At 33.8% G+C, this 21,615-nt stretch overlaps 1 protein-coding gene across 3 annotated transcripts in view; it reads right to left on the reverse strand.

The window, feature by feature from the left end:
* Positions 1-21,484, reverse strand: part of LOC306875563 (lysine-specific demethylase 4B-like) — a 47,846-nt gene extending 26,362 nt beyond the window's left edge. For 2 of the 3 annotated variants that reach the window (XM_079426223.1, XM_079426222.1), the window contains exons 1-7: positions 21,359-21,484; positions 18,741-19,140; positions 17,242-17,417; positions 16,874-16,988; positions 16,539-16,732; positions 11,182-11,231; positions 3,498-3,601 (exon numbers count right to left, since the gene is read on the reverse strand). In XM_079426223.1, coding sequence (XP_079282349.1) covers positions 3,498-3,601; positions 11,182-11,231; positions 16,539-16,732; positions 16,874-16,988; positions 17,242-17,417; positions 18,741-19,121 — 1,020 coding nt within the window. In that variant the 5' untranslated portion in view covers positions 19,122-19,140; positions 21,359-21,484. Of the gene's footprint in view, positions 1-3,497; positions 3,602-10,887; positions 11,017-11,181; positions 11,232-16,538; positions 16,733-16,873; positions 16,989-17,241; positions 17,418-18,740; positions 19,141-21,358 lie in introns of all 3 variants that reach the window. The other variant, XR_013784755.1, reaches the window with a different exon arrangement.
* Between the last annotated feature and the right edge of the window lie 131 nt (positions 21,485-21,615).

A 21,615-nucleotide genomic window follows, 5' to 3' on the forward strand; every position in this document is an offset into this window, starting at 1 on the left:
AATAAGTGTGTTTTAGAGTGTATCAGGTTACTCAAGATGAAAATAGTACATTTTGATTTCATGCTGACGTTACTTTAAGGTACTTTAAAGAATACCACAGTGTAGAATCCAGGAACATCCTATATATTGGTATTAAGTCTGGTATTATGTTTCACACGGTCTTAACTGTCACCATAACGGCAGAGCGGATGAGATTTAATGCATGATTCCTGGGTCTCTACTCACACTCTCTCCGATTGTTCGCTAGCAAGAGTTTGAGCTGAAGCTCTAATAACGTCCCCAGACACACAGAGAGAGACAGACAGACAGACAGGAAACCTGCTGAGATCAACACTTCAGCATCTCCCTCTCCGTTTCATCTCACTCCAGCTCCACAGTGTGTCACATCGACTCAAAAGTGACAATAACATCCGTCGCATGGAGCAGCAGCGGAAGCCAAAATCAGGATTGCAAGGGTTGAGCATAACGTATAGCAGCGCTGAACTTTATCTAGCCTCATTACAGAGATTTATTCCCGGTTTAATCTCTCCGCGAGGGTCTTGGGCTCCTAACAATGGGAATTATCTGTGGAGAAGATTAATTTGTGCGGACGGAAATGGGCGGCGGAGTAAATTGAAATGTAATCTGTGGCGCGGATGCTAGCAGGGGTCCGTGGTTGGCGCATAAAGCGCGTTTGTTGTGCAAATACACAAAATTATGTGTGTAGGGTCACAGTGCTTTAGTTTACCACCCTCGTCATCTCTGAATGCAAAGCTAAGCGCTAATGCAACAATTTCTGCCCGCAGGCAGCCTATGAAATTAACCCTGCAGCCTAGATTAGCATTAGCATGCAAAAGTGTCTTCAGAGACTCCAACAACTGTGTGAAATAGCTAAGTGACTAAGCTTATCTAACTAAGAGATGCATTTTCTTTAAGAAAAACTATGTTCATGAAAAAGTGTGCGCTGTTAGCAAGGCTTACGTGCGCAACACATTTTAATTTTAAAGGATGATTTTTATTAACGAAAACTGCACATAAACACTCACTAAAAGTCTAAAGTGTGTTTAACGTTTGTGTAAATTGTTTGAATGAAAATAGTCGCAATGAGTTTCATTAATTAGCCAATGAGAGAAGCTAGTAAAATTAGCTTTGTTAGCTTCTTTTACTGCTGTATTAATGAAACGTGAGTGTAAATTGTTCATTAAAAACCATTTCAAATGAAAATATTCGCAACAATTTCCACATAGAAAAATCACTTAGCTTGTGTTTCATTAACAAGCCAATGAGAGAAGCTAATAAAATTAGCATTATTAACATCTTTTACTGGTGCATAGTCAGCTAAAGAAATAAAACATTCTAATGAATAGTCGCATTTACTTGAATGAATTTCTGAACACTGTGGGCAACATTAAAATTAACATTCAAAGTGCGTTTTCAGACATTCACAAACTGTGTAAATTAGCCAAGTGTGTTCTATTAGAAAAGCCAATTTTTGCGCAACACACACTGATATTTGCGCAACACGCACCTTACCTTCGTTAAAATACACAGAAACATTTCTACCGGTAAAAATCAGAATGAAATGTTGTTTATAATCGCAAGTTACCGAAATCGAATATGAAAAGGGTTCATAGCAAACGTAAAATTGTTTAACGAACAATTATCGTTATTATTAAAGCAGTGAGAAAAGCTAAAAAAAATTTACTCGCATATTAATGAAAGATGAGCAGAACGAAGTTCTAAATAGTTTGCAAAACCATTGTTGAATTGAAAACTTTCGAAACAAACTAAATTTATTTAGCTATCATTAATATTATCATTACATTTTTAAAATACTTCAAATGTATTATGCAAATGATCCCATAATAACACGAAACAAATTACAATAAATAAATTAGCTTTATTTGCTTCTTTTAGTGGCGTATTAATGAAACATGAGCAGAACGAATTTATAAGTTGTTCGTATAAGTTGTTCTTGAATTGAAAATTGTTCATTTTAATGAATTTGTAGCAAATGCAGAACAGTCAGATACAAAACTGGTAAATATTGGGCTAAGCTAGACCATTCTGAAATATTTGTTCGTAAAAGTTCGAGACTTTGCAGGCTAAAAAAATTATTTCTTAAATGCGAACCTAACAACGTAAAGCTATGTGCCTTAGTGATTATAAATGAATAGACTGAATTTATGTAAATTGTTGATCATTTCTTTAACGATAGTTTTTTTTAACGATTTTACGAACAATTTACAAAGAAATTCACACAAAACGTTTAATCAAGCTATGTTTTGCTGACCTGGGCTTCAGCTTGCTGATATAATCACATCCGACACGCATGTAAATGATATCTGACCCTCTAAGACAGCCCACCTGATCTTATGCTGATCTTTTATGGCTTTTATAGATTCGCTCTTTGCATCTCAGTCAATATAAATTGCACTGTTGGGTTGCTATGGATGTGCTGATCTCTATAAGTCCCAGCAGATACCATTACTATGGCAACTTCGCAACACACACCACCTTATATAAACTGGACTATATTTAGATTATATTTAGACATTACTGAATCAAACTCTATGACATGATGTTTCTGCAGGAAAAAAATAATTACATAGAAACTGGCATTTGTAAAAAAAAAATTATGAGCTCATTAGAGTTATTACTAAACTATGAGAGACTATGAATAATAGTTAAATATGACTATTATTATTATTATTATTATTTCAGAGTTTTTTTAAATTGACAATGATTTTATCCAAATTTTAATCATAGAGGTTCATAATTAACAATTAACATTTAATATTAAAACTTTTAAAAATCAGTTTAATTAGTTTCCTTATGTGATAATCTGCATCATAATAAATTATAATTAAATTAATTTAACAACAAATTGTAAATTAAATAAATGTTATATCATTAATATTTTATTTTATTTAAACAAAGTAATAAATACATAATAAATTATTAAAAGCAAAGTTTTTTAACTTGTATATTTATTATTTATTCATTTATTATTATTACTACTTTATTTATATTTTATTATTAATAATAAATAATGATTGCATAATGACATGAAAGAAAAATACTTCACATTATAATGTGACAATCTGCATAATACAATTGAACTTTAATAATAAATTGTAAGTAAATTAAATACATATTTTTGTTGTTATTATTATGATTTAATTAATACAGCCCTTAATAATACTACTAACAATTTTATTAATAATACTAACAATAATAATGTTAAATAAATATTTAGAATGAAAATTTACTGTATTGATAAGTTTTTGATTTATAGTTAATTATTACACTTTTAATGTATTTATAATGTATTGCATACTATCACAAAAACACATACAATTGCATAAATATTTCACACTATTTCAGTTTGTGAACCACTATGATTAACATTTGCATTGATACAATTTTTTATGCAATTTATTCACCAGCCATATTATTTGAATGAACATTTGTGCTGTAGGAGTGCCAGGAAGTGATGTAATGTGTGAATAACTCACTCGGTCAAAGGGGATGCTGTATTTCTTCAGGATGGATGGAGAAAGGAGGGTCATCTTGTGACGGAGAAATGCGTCACAGCCCTGAGAACTTCCTGGGAAAAAACCTGCAGAAAACAGCAAAAAAGAGAGAGAATAAGAAAATGTCAACGGAAGAAGCGCTGAAATAAACAGACTGATGATCTTTAAAAGGACAAAACTTGTGGGTGTAAATATAATAATAATCATAATAATGACAACAACTATGTAATTCATTGTTATTAACTTCTATTTTGATAACATTAACAATAACAATTAATTCTAGTTCATAATAGGGCTGCACAATTAATCGATTACATAATCGTTCAAAGCCGCGATTACAAAATAAATAAACTATTAAAAATGCCCACTTGCATTATTCTGTGTGCTTAAGAGGTGTTTGCCAAACTCAAACACACTGGATAAAAGACATTCTGTCTAACTGATAGTCGTTGTGACTCTAGGATATTCATATTGAGTGTTATTATATACGTAATTAATATACTAAATATGTTAAAGGAGTAATGGAATATAATTACATTATTTGTTAATTATTCTCTTAGTTGATATGGATTTTAGGCTACTGTTCTTCAATGCAAACACCATAGAAACCATATAGTTAGGCTACTTTTTTACCATGGTACTGAGGTGCTGTACTTCTGGTTATGTATAAAAGACGAGGCTGTTACAGTTTTCACAATGGTACTGTCAAGTGTACATCTGCATCCCAACTCAAGCTCTTGTTAATATGCATTTCTAAGAGATAAAACTTGTAATATGACATGTTCAGTGCTACCAAATCAGGTGCTGGTGCCACTGCTCTCGTATGTTAGTCTGGAGCCCTGATATTATAAATTGTACTGTAATATGTTACTGTAATTTCGTCTGTTTAATTGTAAATGAAATATATAGCTTTAGTAGACCATTTTTTTTCTTTTAGTTTTAGTATAACCTTATTATATCATGCATAATTTTACCTATTTTTGTTTTTGAAGAAACCAAACTGTATAGTTGATATTTGAGGCTCAATGCTATAGAAAAGCAATAAAAGTTCAGGAAGAGTGTTTTCAGCCTTTCTTAAATACATATTTTACATAAAAATATGGCATGCAGCTTCAAACAATGGCATAAATCTGTTCAAAATAATCGTTATTAATAATCACAATTACAATCTCAAGGGAATAATTGACAATTATGATTTTTGTCATAATCCTGCAGCCCTAGTTCACAATAACATTACAAATACATCAGAAATAAAACCATTACGTAAATTATTTTATTATATTTTACATTTATGTAATTTTTATTGATTTTATTTTATTTTCTATTTCAATTATTCTTTATTATTAACTATCATTATTAGTACTATATTATTACTGTCAATGCTGTTGCTGTCAATGCTGTTGTTATTATTATTATTAAGATTATAAAGATTGCAAGATGTTTCATATACATTTTTTTATACAATTCATTCCTTATAAATACATTTTTACACTGAAAAATCTTTGGAACTTTGACCAAATTATATTATAAGAATTTGTTTTATATATGAAAAATATATGAATAATATTATAATATATTATATTATTATTAATAATATAATAAAATGAAATACATACACATACATATATACACACACATATATATATATATATATATATATATATATAAAATACATTATAAATGTATTAAATATTCTCTCTCTCTCTCTCTCTCTATATATATATATATATATATATATATATATATATATATATATATATATATATATATATATATATATATATATATTGTTTTTTTTTTATTAATGAACATTATTATTATAATTATATAATTTTTAATAATTATTAAATAAAAAAATAAAATCATACATATATTTTGAAGATCGCATGATGTTTCTTTTATATACAGATAGAAAAAAAAACTATATATATATATATATATATATATATATATATATATATATATAGAGAGAGAGAGAGAATATTTAATACATTTATAATATATATATATATATATATATATATATATATATATATATATATATATATATATATATATATATATATATATATATATACACACACATTTTTACAGAGAGTTGAATTCCATGTAAATAAAATTATTAGAAATTTATTCCACGAAACAACAATAATAATAATAATAATAACAATAAAAAAAAAATTCCAACATATTTGAGGATTTTTGTATTTCATATTATGGCGTTTCATATTACTATAGCTAACTTGAAATAAGCATAATAATAATTATTACTACTATTGTTGTTGTTACGCACCAATAAAATTTAGAAAATGGATGATTTAACCCAATATTGTCTGTTTATACTGAAGTCTATCACATCATTAGCAAAACTATTAGCGTTTCATGAACGTTAGCGGTTAGCATGCTGTCTATAGTCAGTACAGAGCAGGGCTTTAGCACAGAGCCGGTGTAAAGCTATTACAGTGAAATCATCTGTGGAGATTCAGAAGTAAGCGCTTATTACGCGCATAACGTATAATCTCCGGTTTTGCGGCTACGGGTAAAAGAGGCTCCGGTGCGCCGCGGGTCAGCACATCAGCCACACGCTGAATCATGCTGAAAGCCTTTAATTATTATAATCATCTCCTCATTCCTGCCCACAGCCGACAATAAAGGTCATAACGACACAACCAAAACGTCTGATAAACGCCAAACACGCCGTTTCAGAGCGTGTGATTCATACGCAGCCTCTATCATTAGCGACAATACGCTTAAGTGGCTTTACTGGCTTAAATATGGGCGATTTTCAGTCACTTAGCGGAGAACTTTTGCTACAATAACTTCACTGTACAACTATTCATCGGCCATTTCTCTTTGTTTAGCGTGCTATTGTTGACAAGTTCGCACTAAAACAAGTGGAATTCCTGCGAATGTGTGTATTTGTGCGCAAAACCTGCATGTGAACAGTTTCACAAAGAAATCAGGATTCATCCACATCAAGTTGCAACTTAAAGGGGTCATATGATGAGATTTCAAGTTTCTCTTTGGAGTGTTACAAGCTGATTGTGCACAGATACGGTTGGGCAAAAACGTATTTAGCCAGCCACCAATTGTGCTCCCACTTAAAAAGATGAGAGAGGCCTGTAATTTTCATCATGTGATTGTGCATAGATAAGATCCCTGAAGTTGCAAAGACTAAAGTCTCAAAACCAAAGAGATATTCTTTATCAAAGTTAAGACTCTGCCACGCCCCCCTAAAACGGCTCATTTAAACACGCCCCCACATACTGACGTCAAGATGTGGAAATATTTGCATAATGCCGCCCAAATGTTCACGCAAAGAAAGGTGGTGTGGTTTCAGTAACACAGTAGTTTTGATGAAGCCATGACAGGGAAACGCTGTGTTTCTAGGTGAATGCAAAAGCACTTTATTTGGCCTTCAGAAAGTAGATGCATTTAGGAATCGTTAAGATTACTTACAACAGAACAGCAAAGCATTTTATGACCGTTTCGTGAACCTAGGAGAGGAGGTAATTCTGACTTTGCTATGACAATCTGGTCAAGCTTCTGAATCAGCGACTGCAAGTATGTTTTGTTATTAGTTTAAATATTTGCTATTGACTGTTTAAATGCAGAATTTTGCGTGTCGTGTGCGTAAATGTGTGTGTGTGTGTGTGTGTGAGAGAGAGAGAGAGAGAGAGAGAGAGAGAGACAGGGTCACATCACAGTGGAGTCAGCTGTCTTAATCGCGGCTTGTGTGCAAATATAGCATCATCACTGTGTCTGTCACGCAACTCTGTTGAACATTGTGTTTAATGTTAAAAAAAAATTGTTTTTTGAACATTAATGCATGTCAACATATTCTGTTACACCAAATACACATAATAATGACCTTTAAAAAAAGCATCATATGACCCCTTTCAATTTACTCTAAATGTAGGGTTAAAAAAAATGTAAGTATATGAAATGTTTAAATATTATGTATATTTTTTAAACAATATATAATTATTAACATTATATTTATAAAAGAAAGTTTCTAAATATTTATAAAATGTTAAAATGTAATATAAATAAAAATTAAGTTCACAAAATATATTACAAATAAATATAATCAAACAATATTTTACAAAATAAAATAATATCTATAAATATCAAATGTATGTAAATGAAAGTAAAAATATTATATACAGTATACTGTTCAAACAATATACAATTAACAACACACAAAAAATAAGAATAACGTTTCAAAATATTTTTTAAATGTTAAAATATTTCATAATTTATTTTGCAAACTATATTACAAATAAATATAACCAATAACGATAATATTTTACAAAAAAACAAAGAACAAATGAAACATGTTCAAATATTTACTTTTCATTTTAAATGTCTGATTATCTCTGCAAAAAAAATAAATAAAAGCATAAATTTTAAAATTTATAAAATTATACTAAAATATTTTATATCAATTATCAACTAAAAAAAAAATAATATATAATTTTTACATAAACATAAGTGTATAATTTATACATAAATATATTAGGTTTATATCTATAATAAATGGATGTTCAAAATACATATATAAAATTACATATTAAAATACAAATAATAATAATAAACAAAATAAATACAATAACAAATATTATAAATACAAATAAAACTAATATAAAAAAATAATCTAGGATTTATATCTATAAAGAACAAACAAAACGTTAAAAAGAGGACATTTGCAAAAACAAAAATCTATTAATTTACATATAAATGTATATTTTAAATTTAAATATATATAAATATGTATTAACAATAAATATAAACAAATATTTTAAAAACATTATCTTGGGTTTATATTTACACATGAACAGATATTCAAAAAAAAATTATAGAATAAAATGTAATTTTTAATAAAAAATACTATGTTTCTATGATTAACAAATAATACAGATAAATACAATAACAATATAAAAATACAAACTTTTGCGTCTGTTAGTCCACATTTCTAAGGTTTGAGTTCATCGATATAAACTACATAACCTCTTAAGCGCTGAACGTAAAATATTTCCAGCCAAAAATATTGGAAATCATGCTAGTTACGAGTTTTTTCCTCCTCTTAGCGTGTTGCTATAACGTACAATATTTTCCTTCCACTTCTCGTTATCCGTACAGCAAAAACAGAGCAGCAACTCTGTTAAAACAAGGTATATGACATAAAAAGAGGCCTCTCACTTTCAAAACAACATTAGACGTCTTCAGGAGCTGAAGAGGGGATCGTCCAACTGAGACGCGTCTCTGCGAAGCGCCGTTACTCACTGCGACCGATGAGAATATATCGTCAGGCATTCTGTCATTTGTGGAGAGCATTAGAAGAGCAGGAGACTCTTAGGTGTGGAGAGTGATGCTGAGGTACGATCCTGTCATTCAGAGCCGCAGCTGCCTTTGTTTCGTCGTTTAACGCAGATTTAACAGAAGAAAAGGATGCGGCGATGGTTAAAACCAGGCGACTGATTCGATGGAGTGTGAATTCATATTTTTATGCAGGCATATGAAGTACAGGAGTTTTGCATAAACCATTAGCGGCGTCAGGCCTCGCATAACAGAAAGCTTTAGCGCAGATCGCCACGACTCGGCTGCTTCTATGACTCTCTTCAGGACCGCTTGAGTTCCACGCAGAGGTTCTCCTTCGGTAACAGTGTGTGCAAAAAACAATTCATCAACATGTCAGCACTTCAAGTGTTCAAAAATCAATAAAAGAATAAAATTAAGGATGTTTATAAAATGTTAAAATATTTTATATACATAATTAAAATAAAATGCATATCTAAAAATAAACATAAGTATAAATTTGTATGAAATAGGGTTAAAATGCTATATATATTAAAAACAAAACAATATTGTTAAAAATATTCATAAAATATAATGTTAAAATATTTAATAAATAAATCTCATAAAAAGGTACATTTGAATATTATATTGAATGTGTGTCTAAAAATAATAAATGAAACAATATATTCAAGAGAGATAAAATATGTATTTTTTATACAAATATACATTATGCAAGCACTCTTAATTTAAAAAAATATTTATAAAATCTGTTAACATTTAATATAAATAACAGTTAAGAATAATGATAAAATAATGTTAAAATATTAAAAATATATATTAAAAATAAGTATGAATATGAACATTTAAAAAAAAGAATCTTGAGTTTATAACTATAAAGAACAGAATAAACAATATTGTTTGATAATAACATATTTGGAATTTTTATAAAAATATAATACAATCGTGATTCATCAATAAGTTTAAATAATTTAAATGTAGCTTTCAAAAAAAAAAAAATTATAATAATAATTAAATAAAAAAAATACACACACACACTTATTTTTTTTATTAATAAAAATACTTTTAAATATTCATCTTGCAGACTCCTAAAGAGATGAGCCAAAAAGGTTCATATATAAAATATCTATATATAGCCCTATATATCAATAAAAGTCTTATTTCAGAATAACAAAATGAAATGCATTATAGCTTGATGACAGTAAAATACAACATTATTCATCATATTCTTAAGGATGAAAAAACAAACAACAACAACAACAACAAAAAACGTCCAAACAAGGCCGGAAAAAGACGAGGTGTGGCGATAAAACTCTGTTGGTGTTTATATATACATCTGTTCTGTGTGTGTCGTCTCAGTGCTGATCACTGAAAGCCTGGCGCCGTGTCGAGTGTTCGTTTAAAGCAGGGTGTTTGTTTAAGTGGGACAGGAGTTTGTCTATGTGGGTTACGGTAGCGTTTTGAAGTACAGCAGCCTCAGATCTCAGAGACGCACAAACATCTTCACATCTCATAATCCACACAACCACAGGCAGACGCCAGGGCTTTCCTAGACAGCGCCGCAAACTTTCGGGAGGTGCGGAGAGGATTTTCTGCCAGCACCGTCTCGTACCTCATTCAGGATTACGCTGATGTTTCGTCTGCGTAATTTGGGGCAGGAAAAGACCCCGAGAACAGAGGAACATTTTCCCTGTTTGAGGCCAGAATCGTTCATCTGATAATGAACTGCTACCGTTATTTACTCGTATGACCTTCCTTTGGTAAAACATAAACTGAGAAACTTCGCAGAATATTCCGCACACAAATTTATCCTACGATTTCCAAAAGACGTGAAATACAGCATACAGCTGTTATGCCCTACTGTTATGGTGCTTTTTAGCCATTTTTCACTAAAAGGGCTTATATCTTAAGAAATGGAAGAAACAACGATGTTAAAAAACTAAATAAAATTAATTTCTATAAATGCATAAATTACATACATATAAGATACATCAAAATATATAAAACTAATATAAACATATATAGACAATAAATCTCCAAGCCTGCTCCAACACACCTGTCTGAAATTAACAAGTAGCCTTGAAGACCTTGATTAGCTGGTTCAGGTGTGTTTAATTGGGGTTGGAGCTGAAATCTGTAGGACGGTAGCTCTCCAGGAGCAGGGTTGCTCCAGGGTTGGGGACCCCTGATATATACACGCATACATACACATATATATGTACCAACATTTCTGTTTTCACTCCTTGTCCTTTAAGGCTTTTATATGTAAATGACCTCTGTTTTGATCGCCTAACCTACCAAGCTCCATTTCTGCATGGAGGCACGCTAACGAACGGATGTGAGGTCTTACCTTGCGCCAGCCGCTCCAACCTCTTGCCGTGCTCAGGAGGAATGGCATACCTGTGGTGAGGAGGACAAAAACGAGATCAATTAACAGGATCAATGGAAAAAGACGAGAGGGAACGACACTGGAGGGACGCGCAGCGAGACGCCTCTGTGAGAATCGCTGTCTGATCATCACACAGCCCTCGAAACCATGAAACACACAGATAGCATTTCACCCCTATTTCACATTCACCAGTCACACGCTAGTTTAAAGACAAAGTACTCAAACGTCACCGAGACAAAGCCTGGAAAATTACTGCGCCAGAGCCAATTTATTTCGGCTAATCGGCTCAAACACACGCAATGCTAATACAGATTGTGCTGTGCTGCTTAATTTGAAATGATTTCGCTGGAGAAGGAAACAGCACAATATCTTCTAAAGGTTCAATTCGCTTGACGTTGTTATTGACATTGTCTGTATTAGCCTAATTATTTCTCAAGTTTCCGGAGAGCCGAAACCCTCCCGAGGCCTCGAACGCAAATGTAAATCCGGTGCATCACCCTCCCTTGGGCTTCAGCTCCAAATCACAAATTCACAATGAGGGGAACATGGCTTTGGGAGGGTTTTGAGCGGCGTCGCACTGCCCTCTTCTGGCAGCAGGAGGCAAAACGAGGATTTTATGGGCTAATGGCACTTTCTAGTTAAACACAGGCCAATTTCACAGCAGTGATTTTCTCCACACAAGCGCAGGATCGTTTGAAAGTCAAATGAATACCAAGTGGATGGATTAAAGAGTTGTGTTTGTATGCAGTTGATGGGATGTACAAGAGGAGGTTTGTTTTATTTTACAATGTGTTGTGGCTTCTACTAAAAGGTTATAGGAGAAAAAGTAGGAGAATTATGGGGGGAAAACAAAGAGGGATGGGAACTGAAAGAGCCTGACATGTCTATGCACAAAAAACAAACGGGAACAAGTACAGGATGGAAATAAGATCTAAGGAGATGGAAACTTGGACGCGAAGAAAGCTGCTAGTTAACAGTCTGTGATTGCCATACTCATATAATTATGGAATTAGCAGCAGCGCAATATCAAAATTCACCATGTCTAAAATAAACTCTCTTCCTCCTGAACTAGATGACCCTGGACTCAAAGTTGTGGTGCATATTTTAGAAAAAGTGCCATTGTGTTGGCACCTACATGTAGAAATTACTCTACTAGTGGCAACCATTCACAAAGTACTCGTTCTTGCATTCAAAAACATTTAAGACCAAATCCGAGCACAATTTAAGTGCACGCAGGGATCTTGAGTCTACTTAAAACTTTCATACAGTGTCTTAAAATGGCACAGGACACTACAAAACAGAAGGATGCCACTTATTGGCCTCGACCTGCAACAAACATGAATGCTAATCAATTCCCACATTGACATGCATTTGTTGCATGTATTGGGAACAGCTCTGAAACACCAAAGACAGAGCCAGTGGGAAATCGAACGGCTGGCCAACTCTAAGGACACTGGAGGTAGTAGATTCAATTTGGTGTTTGAGGTGCCACCACAAATCAATATTAATTAGATGGCTCTTTCTCTCCTTTTCTTGCAGATAAAAGCTGAATCTGATGGGCGGCTGTAATTAGGGTACGAATGCTTCCTGCCAGCAGGAGTATCCTTACACCCCACTAACCTCATCAGATCAAGCTGGCAGTAACTCTATCTGGCAACCAAAAGTTGCTTTATTCGATCTGGAACTGTCTGGGGAGGAAGGCAAATATTGATGAAAATCACACCGGGGGCACCAGAAATCAAGGTAAATCTGAGGAGCTTGATTTGGTGTGACCGTAAACGCCCACTTGGAGGAAACCCTCCAGTTTCTTCAGGTTTCTCTAGTGCCACCGGAATGACGAAATGAACACAAAGCGCCTACTAAACACCGTTTGAGATTTTGATACAAGGGTACTTAGGTGCCTGGGCGTATGTGAGGGACGCATCCCATTTACCTTGTTTACGGCCCATGAAACAATTCCGTACTTCACTTCCCAGATGCAATATCTCTCTAATCCCATGGCGGCAACACAAAACCCCTACCCGCCAAACGGCGTCAACGCCACCGGCAGCATTACGGTTTTATTTGTCATCATCTTGAAGAGGACAAGAACGAGAAAACAAGCAATAAGAATCAAGCTATCCCTTCAGCTGCAGCACTCCCTCTCTCAGTGATTATTTCCGGCAGCGTGCGCACCACTTTGGGCCACTCCGAAATCTTTAAGAATCTGACACTAGATCTCAGGAGGCGGCGAGAATTATGACTTTGATGGGAGGAGAGTTGGAGGCGAATGAAGTTAATTTCACAGTGGCTGAACAGAGGGTTAGGCAAACAGCTACCACACACACTTTAACATACTGTAATTACCAGAAAAGCAAAATGGATTCAATTTCAAAAGCAGAAGGGGGTGTTTGGGTGGGGAGGACGAGCGCATGCATAGCTGCATTAAGCCGAGTTGAAGGGTGAGTAAATTTTCTCCTCTTTCCTTTTTTTCTGAGTACGAACCTCGCCATTCTCCGCTGTGCGGAAAGTTAACTTGAGATAAGGCCTCCGGAGAGCGGGAGAAAGAGAGAATGCTTAGCTAGAGACATCAAGAGCTAACACTTCAGAGAGATATGAGGACACAGAAGAAATGGAGACGGAAAAATACTCAAGAGAGCAAGAAAGACTTACGCAAGGCCTCTTAAAGAATCACAGTTTTGCACCCTTATCCATTTGGACACCTGTGCCTACCAGAGCATGACCCAAAAACATGCTACGACCCTTTCAACATGATTCATGTCAGTGCATTCAACTCTACAGAGACAAGCATCAAGCATGAGCATTAAATCTAGCCCTAATACAACTTTTAAATAAGGGGTCCTTGATGTTAACTCTTGCATTTACTATTCACAGTTTCATGTGGGAACCAACTTGTGGGAACCCTGCTGTTTATTGCGAACAATTCCTACTTTCTACTTCCGTCACAAAACCTTCCTTTCGTGATGCAACTTATGCTTTTCATCTCACGAAGCCCCGATGTTGTTCGTTTTACATTTTGACCAGTTTTTAAAAAAAAAAATTTCCAAGGCACAAAACACCCTTGATTGACTACTGCTTTCCAGCTTGATTAAAAGACACACAGATGGATGAAACATCCCTCTGTACGACAGCCCGAGATATTGACAGAACAGCTGCGTCTAATGAACGCTCTGCTCTGTTCAGGGTCTCTTTAAGAAAACACAAGCCAAGGGCATCAAGGACTTGTGTGCAAGTATGCAAAACACACTTGCATCTTTCTCGAAAGAGGGGAAAAATGAGAGGATACACCAGGGAGAAGATGCAACATGAGAGCGAGGGAGGATGTGATAAAAGATAAAAGTCTCACATGTGGAAAAAAGGACACTGAAATCATGTTTATTCGAACTCTTTCAGCACAGGACAGACGCTCAGCCGGAAAATTGTGTATTCTGAACCTGAAAATACAGTATTAAAGCTTCTCTCCGCAAGAACGGAGAAGAAAAGTCAAGCTGAACTTCAGCAAAACAAACCAACAGAATACCAAGTCATTTCAACAGCATTTTGATTTGGATCAAGGATGTTAAGCTTAGTTTTCACATCTTTTAGTTGACTATTGTCAGTTGTTCTTGTTAAAACCTTGATTTCAATGTACATTTATCCTTCTATCTATTGAATAAAAGCATGGCACATACTTCAGCATTATCTCATTCACGTACATCATCCCTAACGATTCTCTGGAGGATTTACTTCACAACCAAGTGCTTCTGAAACGCTCTGCTCCATTATAAAGAGCCTGTTGTGCGTTTAAATGCGGCAAGAACGAGATACAGTGAGACAAAGCACACAGCACATGATTCATCTCTCTCGATGACATCATCCTGAATGTCTACAGCTGCCGTGAATGACGACAGCTCCCCCAAGAGGTCAAAAACAGATCTAGATTTAAGTTCCTTCATATTGCACCCATAGCAGGTTTGTACTGTAAAATCAAGCATAAAATCTAGTTTGCGAGACACTTATTGGGCCCAAATGTCAATCAAACTGATGGATCACAATTTTATCTTCACAAAACCCATATATGGCAAGCGTCAAGTAAAATACTGCCAAAATTACCAAATCTGAGCATGTTAAATTGAATCCAGACCATGTGTCCAAAAAAATTACCAACAAACTGCTTTGAATCTTTTGAATTCAACTATATCTTGATTATACAAAGCATATTAAAAATGACTTCTAAAATATATTAAAAAGAAAACATTATTCGGCCGAAAATAGCAAACAAAGCTCTTTCGGAGTTTGGCCAAATAAGCTAAAAGACCCAATAATATGTTTAAACATGTTCAGTGTAATAGTGAATTGAAAAAAAAGGAAATATTTTTTAAATTGTTGTTTTGCAATTGACTCTTTATTTGAAAAGCAAGTCAAAACAGTAAAAAGCACATTTTGGCCATTTAATTTATGCAATGGTGAAAAAATTTTGAAAAACCGTGTTCAGTATTCGACCCAGTGTTTCATTTTGTTCCGCTTCGGACAAGAAATTTCATTTCGGTGCATCCCTAATTTCCAGATACAGAAATATGTTTTTGAATATGTTTGAACAGCATTTGTGGCATAATATAGTTTACCAAATAAGAAATTGATGCCTAAAATATATTACACAAATATAATTATACGCATACGAATACATACCAAAAGAAGACTAATATAATTTTAACTGTGATACCTTGTTTTTTCTGTAAGTAATGCAAAATTATTTATAAACCTCCAGATACAAAAATATTTTAACAACATATTAATGTTTTCATCAGTATTTGTTACATAATATTGTTCACCACATACAATTTTATAAAACAATTTTAATACACAAATTTATTGAATGCACATGAAAAGAAAACAATTAACTATTTAATTTTTAAGTGTGTTACTGTAATATTTATTTTTGTTTTCATAATTTGTTTATATTTTAAGAGTATATTTATATATAAAACAGAAAATGAATTGCGTTAATATCCTATATTTACATGAAAATGTACTAAATACACATGACAAGAAAAAAAGTCAAGTCATTTTTTGGTAAAATACTATCAAAATGACCTTATCACTTTCATTCAATAATGAAATGCCTTTAATTGAAATTATGAGTGTTTAATCTTACATTATTGACACTATTTTCCTATTTTTATATTGGAAAGTTGCTTTGACACAATCTGCATTGTTAAAAGCGCTATATAAATAAAGGTGACTTGACTTCTTATCTATGTCATACGTTAAAAAAAATGGTCCTCTGAATCTTTTGAACTCAACTAAACGCACATATATAGTGAATGTAGGATGCTCACCAGGACTTTGGCTGGCCGAAATGCAGGTAGTTAATGCTGTAGAGGTCCATGTCCTCCGTGTGCCAGGCGAAGGTGGTTTTCCACATGCCGAAGTACAGGTATGGCGTGTTGACGCCCTCAATGACGATCCCACACTCCTGCTCCACCATGTCCAGAAGAGTGTTCAGATGGCCGATGTTCCACTCCGTGATGTCCTTACGAAGAAAAAACAACATAAACACATGCATATGACTAATGATCAGGGTTATTATCATATTTGTTACTTAAAATACAATCATATATATCAGCTAGTTGCCAAGGCTTTTCAAACACTAATCACAGTAAGGGTGACTAACCGGGTCATAAAGGGACCCGCTGATGTCGGCGCCGTAAATGGGCGACACAAACGTCAAGTTTTTCCAGTACTTTCTTTCCAGGTCATCAAAGTCCTTGTGTTGAGGGGTGCAGTACCTGAGATCGGTCAAGAAAATAGAAAGTTCAAGTATAAATTAAGCTTGAAGGACCAAAGAACTTTTCAAACTTAATCTTACATTTACATGCAAACATTCCCTATTCTGTCAATATTTTTAAAAATATACCACCAAAAAACTGTGATTTTAAACGTCACGTTAATGACACGAAGGTCCGGATAAGAGAGTACAAACTTTACAAAGAAACCACATTGTATGTGCTATAAAAATTGGCTTTATCAAACAAAGCATACTTTTTACTATTGGCCAGTTTGCGATATTCTCCGACCGTCATGGACTTCTTCTGAATGTTGTACTGAGTGAAGAGTCCTGATTGGCCGGTCACTACTTGCATGATGGGAGCGGGAATGACCATCTCTTCAATGGTCTCATAGGAACGCCGCGGCTTCCACTCCTTCGGCGGAATAACCTTAAATAACAACGCATGAACTTTAATAACTGTGATTGACAACTGTACAATTAGACAACTGATAAAAGCATTAGTCCTCAGAAAAACAACAATGACAATCTTGTTATTAAGATTATATGAATAAATGCATTTACAGACCTTTTTATTCAAGGTTAACTTATAAATATATTATTGTTCATTGTTAATTCACGTTCATTGAATAATACATTAATGTTAATTGATACAATTTGAAATGTTAAAAGAAATCTTAAATTAGGATATGTAGAAATTAGCATTAACCAAGACGATTAAATAGCATTAAAGTATTATGCATTGTAATCGTATGCGCATTCTTTAATTTTAATGATTAGCAAAGAGTTTGATAAAAGGATTAACATTTAAAAAAGTTAATTTACTGTGATTTACTGATACAAATCATACACAACTGTACACACACACAATGAAAACAAATAAGAAAATTGCTAAATTTTATAAAAGTTTTTTGATATTTGGAAAAAAAAACTCGTACAGTGATAGTTTTTTTTATTATTAACAGCCAGTGATGATTCGGATATCTACAGTACTGATATAAAGCTAATATAGGCTATGTACACACATAATTTAATGAAAGCAAAGAGAAAACTGCTACATTTTATGATTAATAAATGCTGTAAAAGTATTATGTATTGTACTCTTCTGTATTGTAATTTTTTGCACATATGTTAATTTTATTAAGTAAAGAATTTGGAGAAAATAATTTAGATAAATAGTTTATTTAACATTTAAAAAAGGTATTTTATATCGGTATTGATTTGCAATACCGATATAAAACATATACATAATTTATTGAAAACAAATAAGCAAATTGCAAAATTTTGTGATTTTAATTATATATTGCCTTTATATTAGTTTCATTTTTACTAAATTGAGCTTTGAATTAAATGTAATTGTATTTTACAATTAACGTATTGTATTATTAACATTAAAAACAAAACGCTAGTTTACAATATAAACAATAATCCACTTGAGGTCATGTGGGCAAAACATTAATGTAATGAAACAAGAAATTACAATAAATAATACTTTTACATCATTTATTCATCTAGTTTTATGTCAATTCTTTGAATTATATTAGTTTAGCATTTCAAGTTGTATATATTAATTTTAATTAATTTTGAATGAGCATGAATTAACAATAGCATATTTATAAATTAATGAAGCTAGGTTTATATACTGTCAAAAATGCTGTTTATTGTTACTCATGACAATAACAGATGAGTAATTAAACTTTACTTTTAAAAATGTAAATCTAAACTTAGCTTAAATCAAACTTCCATTGGATACCTTTGCCAGACCGGCACGATGAGCTCCTTGGGTCTCGATGTAAGCGATGTACTTCCCAAAGTCCTTGAACTCCTCCATGGTGGGTCTGAAGGTCATGATCTTGTAGGAACTGGCCGCTGGAGGAGGATGTGCTGGGGCCGGTTCTGGGATCGGTAGTTCTGGTGTGAGTTCTGGTGCTGATAGTTCTGGCTTTATCTCTGAGTTCAGGGTCGGTTCTGGTGAGGGTTCCTGGGCCAGATCTGAAACCGGTTCCAGGCATGGCTGCTGGTTCAAATCCAAGGTGAGTCGGACTGGGGAATCTTGAGCGACGTCTGCTTGTGGAGTGACGTCTGCAGCCGGTTCAGGCTCAGGGTTCAGGTCTGGAGGTAAAGCCGGGTCCATGACTGCAGGTCAGCTAATGCTGCGGACACAAATACAAAAACATCACAAATCAATAACCACACCACTATTACAATTATTAAGTATAAGCTAACTTTGTTTTTGTTAAATTCACTCAATCATAACCACAAGCCATGAAGAAATGTATGATAAAAAAGCAATGTTTCATAAAAATAAAAAAAATTATTTTATTTTGTTTAAAAAAAGAACCTGCTCTGAACAGGCCAATTACCAAAGAGCCAAAAGCAAAAACCTCAGACATTATTACTGTCGCCGAGCGGAAATCCTCATCTGACCTGTTGCGTTGCACACGCTTTCATCAGAAACACACAAACCATGAGCCCAACAACCACAGGAATGATGACAACACTCTACAGCCATGAAAAATAAATAAATCGAGGATCTTTGCATGATTTTGCATAAGAAATCCGATTATTGTGCACAACAATAATAAAGATAGCCTATGCCATTGAATTTACTAATGCAATCTGTATGGACTGAATTTGAATGTTCTAGCAATGGAAATATTATTTTGAAACAAAGATGCTATTTTGAAGTAGAGTAATACAAATTTAAAATGAATATTACAGATTTAAAGAGGGATATAAATACATTTTTGCACACAATGAAGTTGCCAACCATTCTACAATAATAAACTAAATTAAACTAAACTAAAATATCTGAAATGCACAGAAGAGTTAGTTATGAAAAATTCGACCAGCCGTGATGCTTTGCATGATATTTTCTTATGCATAAGTAGATTTTAGTGACAATTCGCTCAAGGCATTAACATTCAAATGGCATGGAAATACTTGCATTGCAAATATACAGAATTCTTACAACTAGCTAAATAAAAATTAATATTAATAAATAATGATAGTTTGAATAATGGCTAGAAAGCAAATAGAGGCAGTGGATTGCTTTTTTCCCTTTGCTTGTCACTTCTTGGAAACAGAAGTTGTCCAAACCAAGCATAAAAACTGATTCCATGCTCTCTCCATTTTTTATTTGATTATATTTTAGTAACTACACTATAGTCTGCATGGTACCATGAAGATTATGCATGCATGAATGAAATAATCAATAACTGCATAAAAATTCATCCCACGTACAAACCAAGCAGACATGCATTGCATCACTTTCTCGCCAGTGGATGCTCTTCAGTGAATGGGTGCCGTCAGAATGAGAGTCCAAATAACTGATAAAAACATCACAATAACCCACACCACTCCAGTCCAGTCCATCAATTAACATCTAGAAAAGCAGATTTCTCTCCTGAATCAGATCAGATGACCTTTTCACTGGAGGAAGCGTTTTTATGGATTATGAGCTCGTATTTTAGTTACAAACATCTTATTGATGGATTTGTTTTGTACAAACACGGAGCTTTTGGCTTCACAACGTGTTAACTGATGGACTGGAGTGGTGTGCATTACTGTGATGTTTTTATCAGCTCTCATTCTGACGGCACCCATTCACATCCATTAGTGAGCAAAGGATGCAATGCTACATTTCTCCGAATTTGATGAAGAAACAAACTAATCTACATCTCGGATGACCTGAGGGTGATTACATTAAGCAAATATTTATTTTTGGGTGAACTACTCCTTAACAAAAAAATCAATAGCTACATGCAAAATGCATCGCTTATATTTAATTGAATTAGATACTACTAAAGTCTCTGTGTTACCATAAATAATCAAGAATTGCACGTCAAATTCAGCTCAAGCACGTCTTCATAGCTTAAGACAGTTTTCTATCACTAACTTTCGCTTACTGTAGTTTATTGCATATTAAAAATATGCTTGATGCTTAACCATAAAGACCATCCACGCATGAAAAAATGAAAGAAATGCCCAATGCATGTTAAATTGCCAGTGTTCAGCTCAGCTCAAGTTCAATCAGCATGAGAGATGAGGTTTAAATGGCCTTTGTGTATGTGTGCAGCTACAGCAGAATGCATCATGGCTACTAAAGCGAAATGCATGGGAAAACAATACAGGAAGCGATTGAAATAACACATATACATCACATACTGTGACTTATGGATCAAATGCACGCCTGTATTCAAGTGCAAATGCTTTAATGTGCTTATATTTGTCACCAGAAGCGTTTAGGCTCCTGATTTGACAAGCATATCAACACAGCTGCTCTGTAACATCACAAATAACAATAAAAAATCCCCCAGCGTCCGCGGACTCGACCCGAAAGCGCTATAGAGATAGTATATATCGCGTTACCTCCTGCTCCGGGTCGTTTTTTGCTCTTTTGTCGCTGTTTTCTTCTCGATTCTATCCGTTTTCTGGATTCCAAAGGCTCGGTTGTGTTACAGCAGCGCTGGGCCGCGTCTCCGCCCACTGCAGCGCGACTTGTGCCGTGATTGGCTGGATCGCACCAAAGCGTAGCCTCCCATTGGCTGACGCGCTCGATTGACGGCTCAACCGGCCTATCGCCTTGTGTTTGTGCACTCTACTATCACGGAAACCACGTACTTCAC

This window comes from Barbus barbus, assembly GCF_936440315.1.
Source record: "Barbus barbus genome assembly, chromosome: 9".
Lineage (NCBI taxonomy): Eukaryota > Metazoa > Chordata > Actinopteri > Cypriniformes > Cyprinidae > Barbus > Barbus barbus.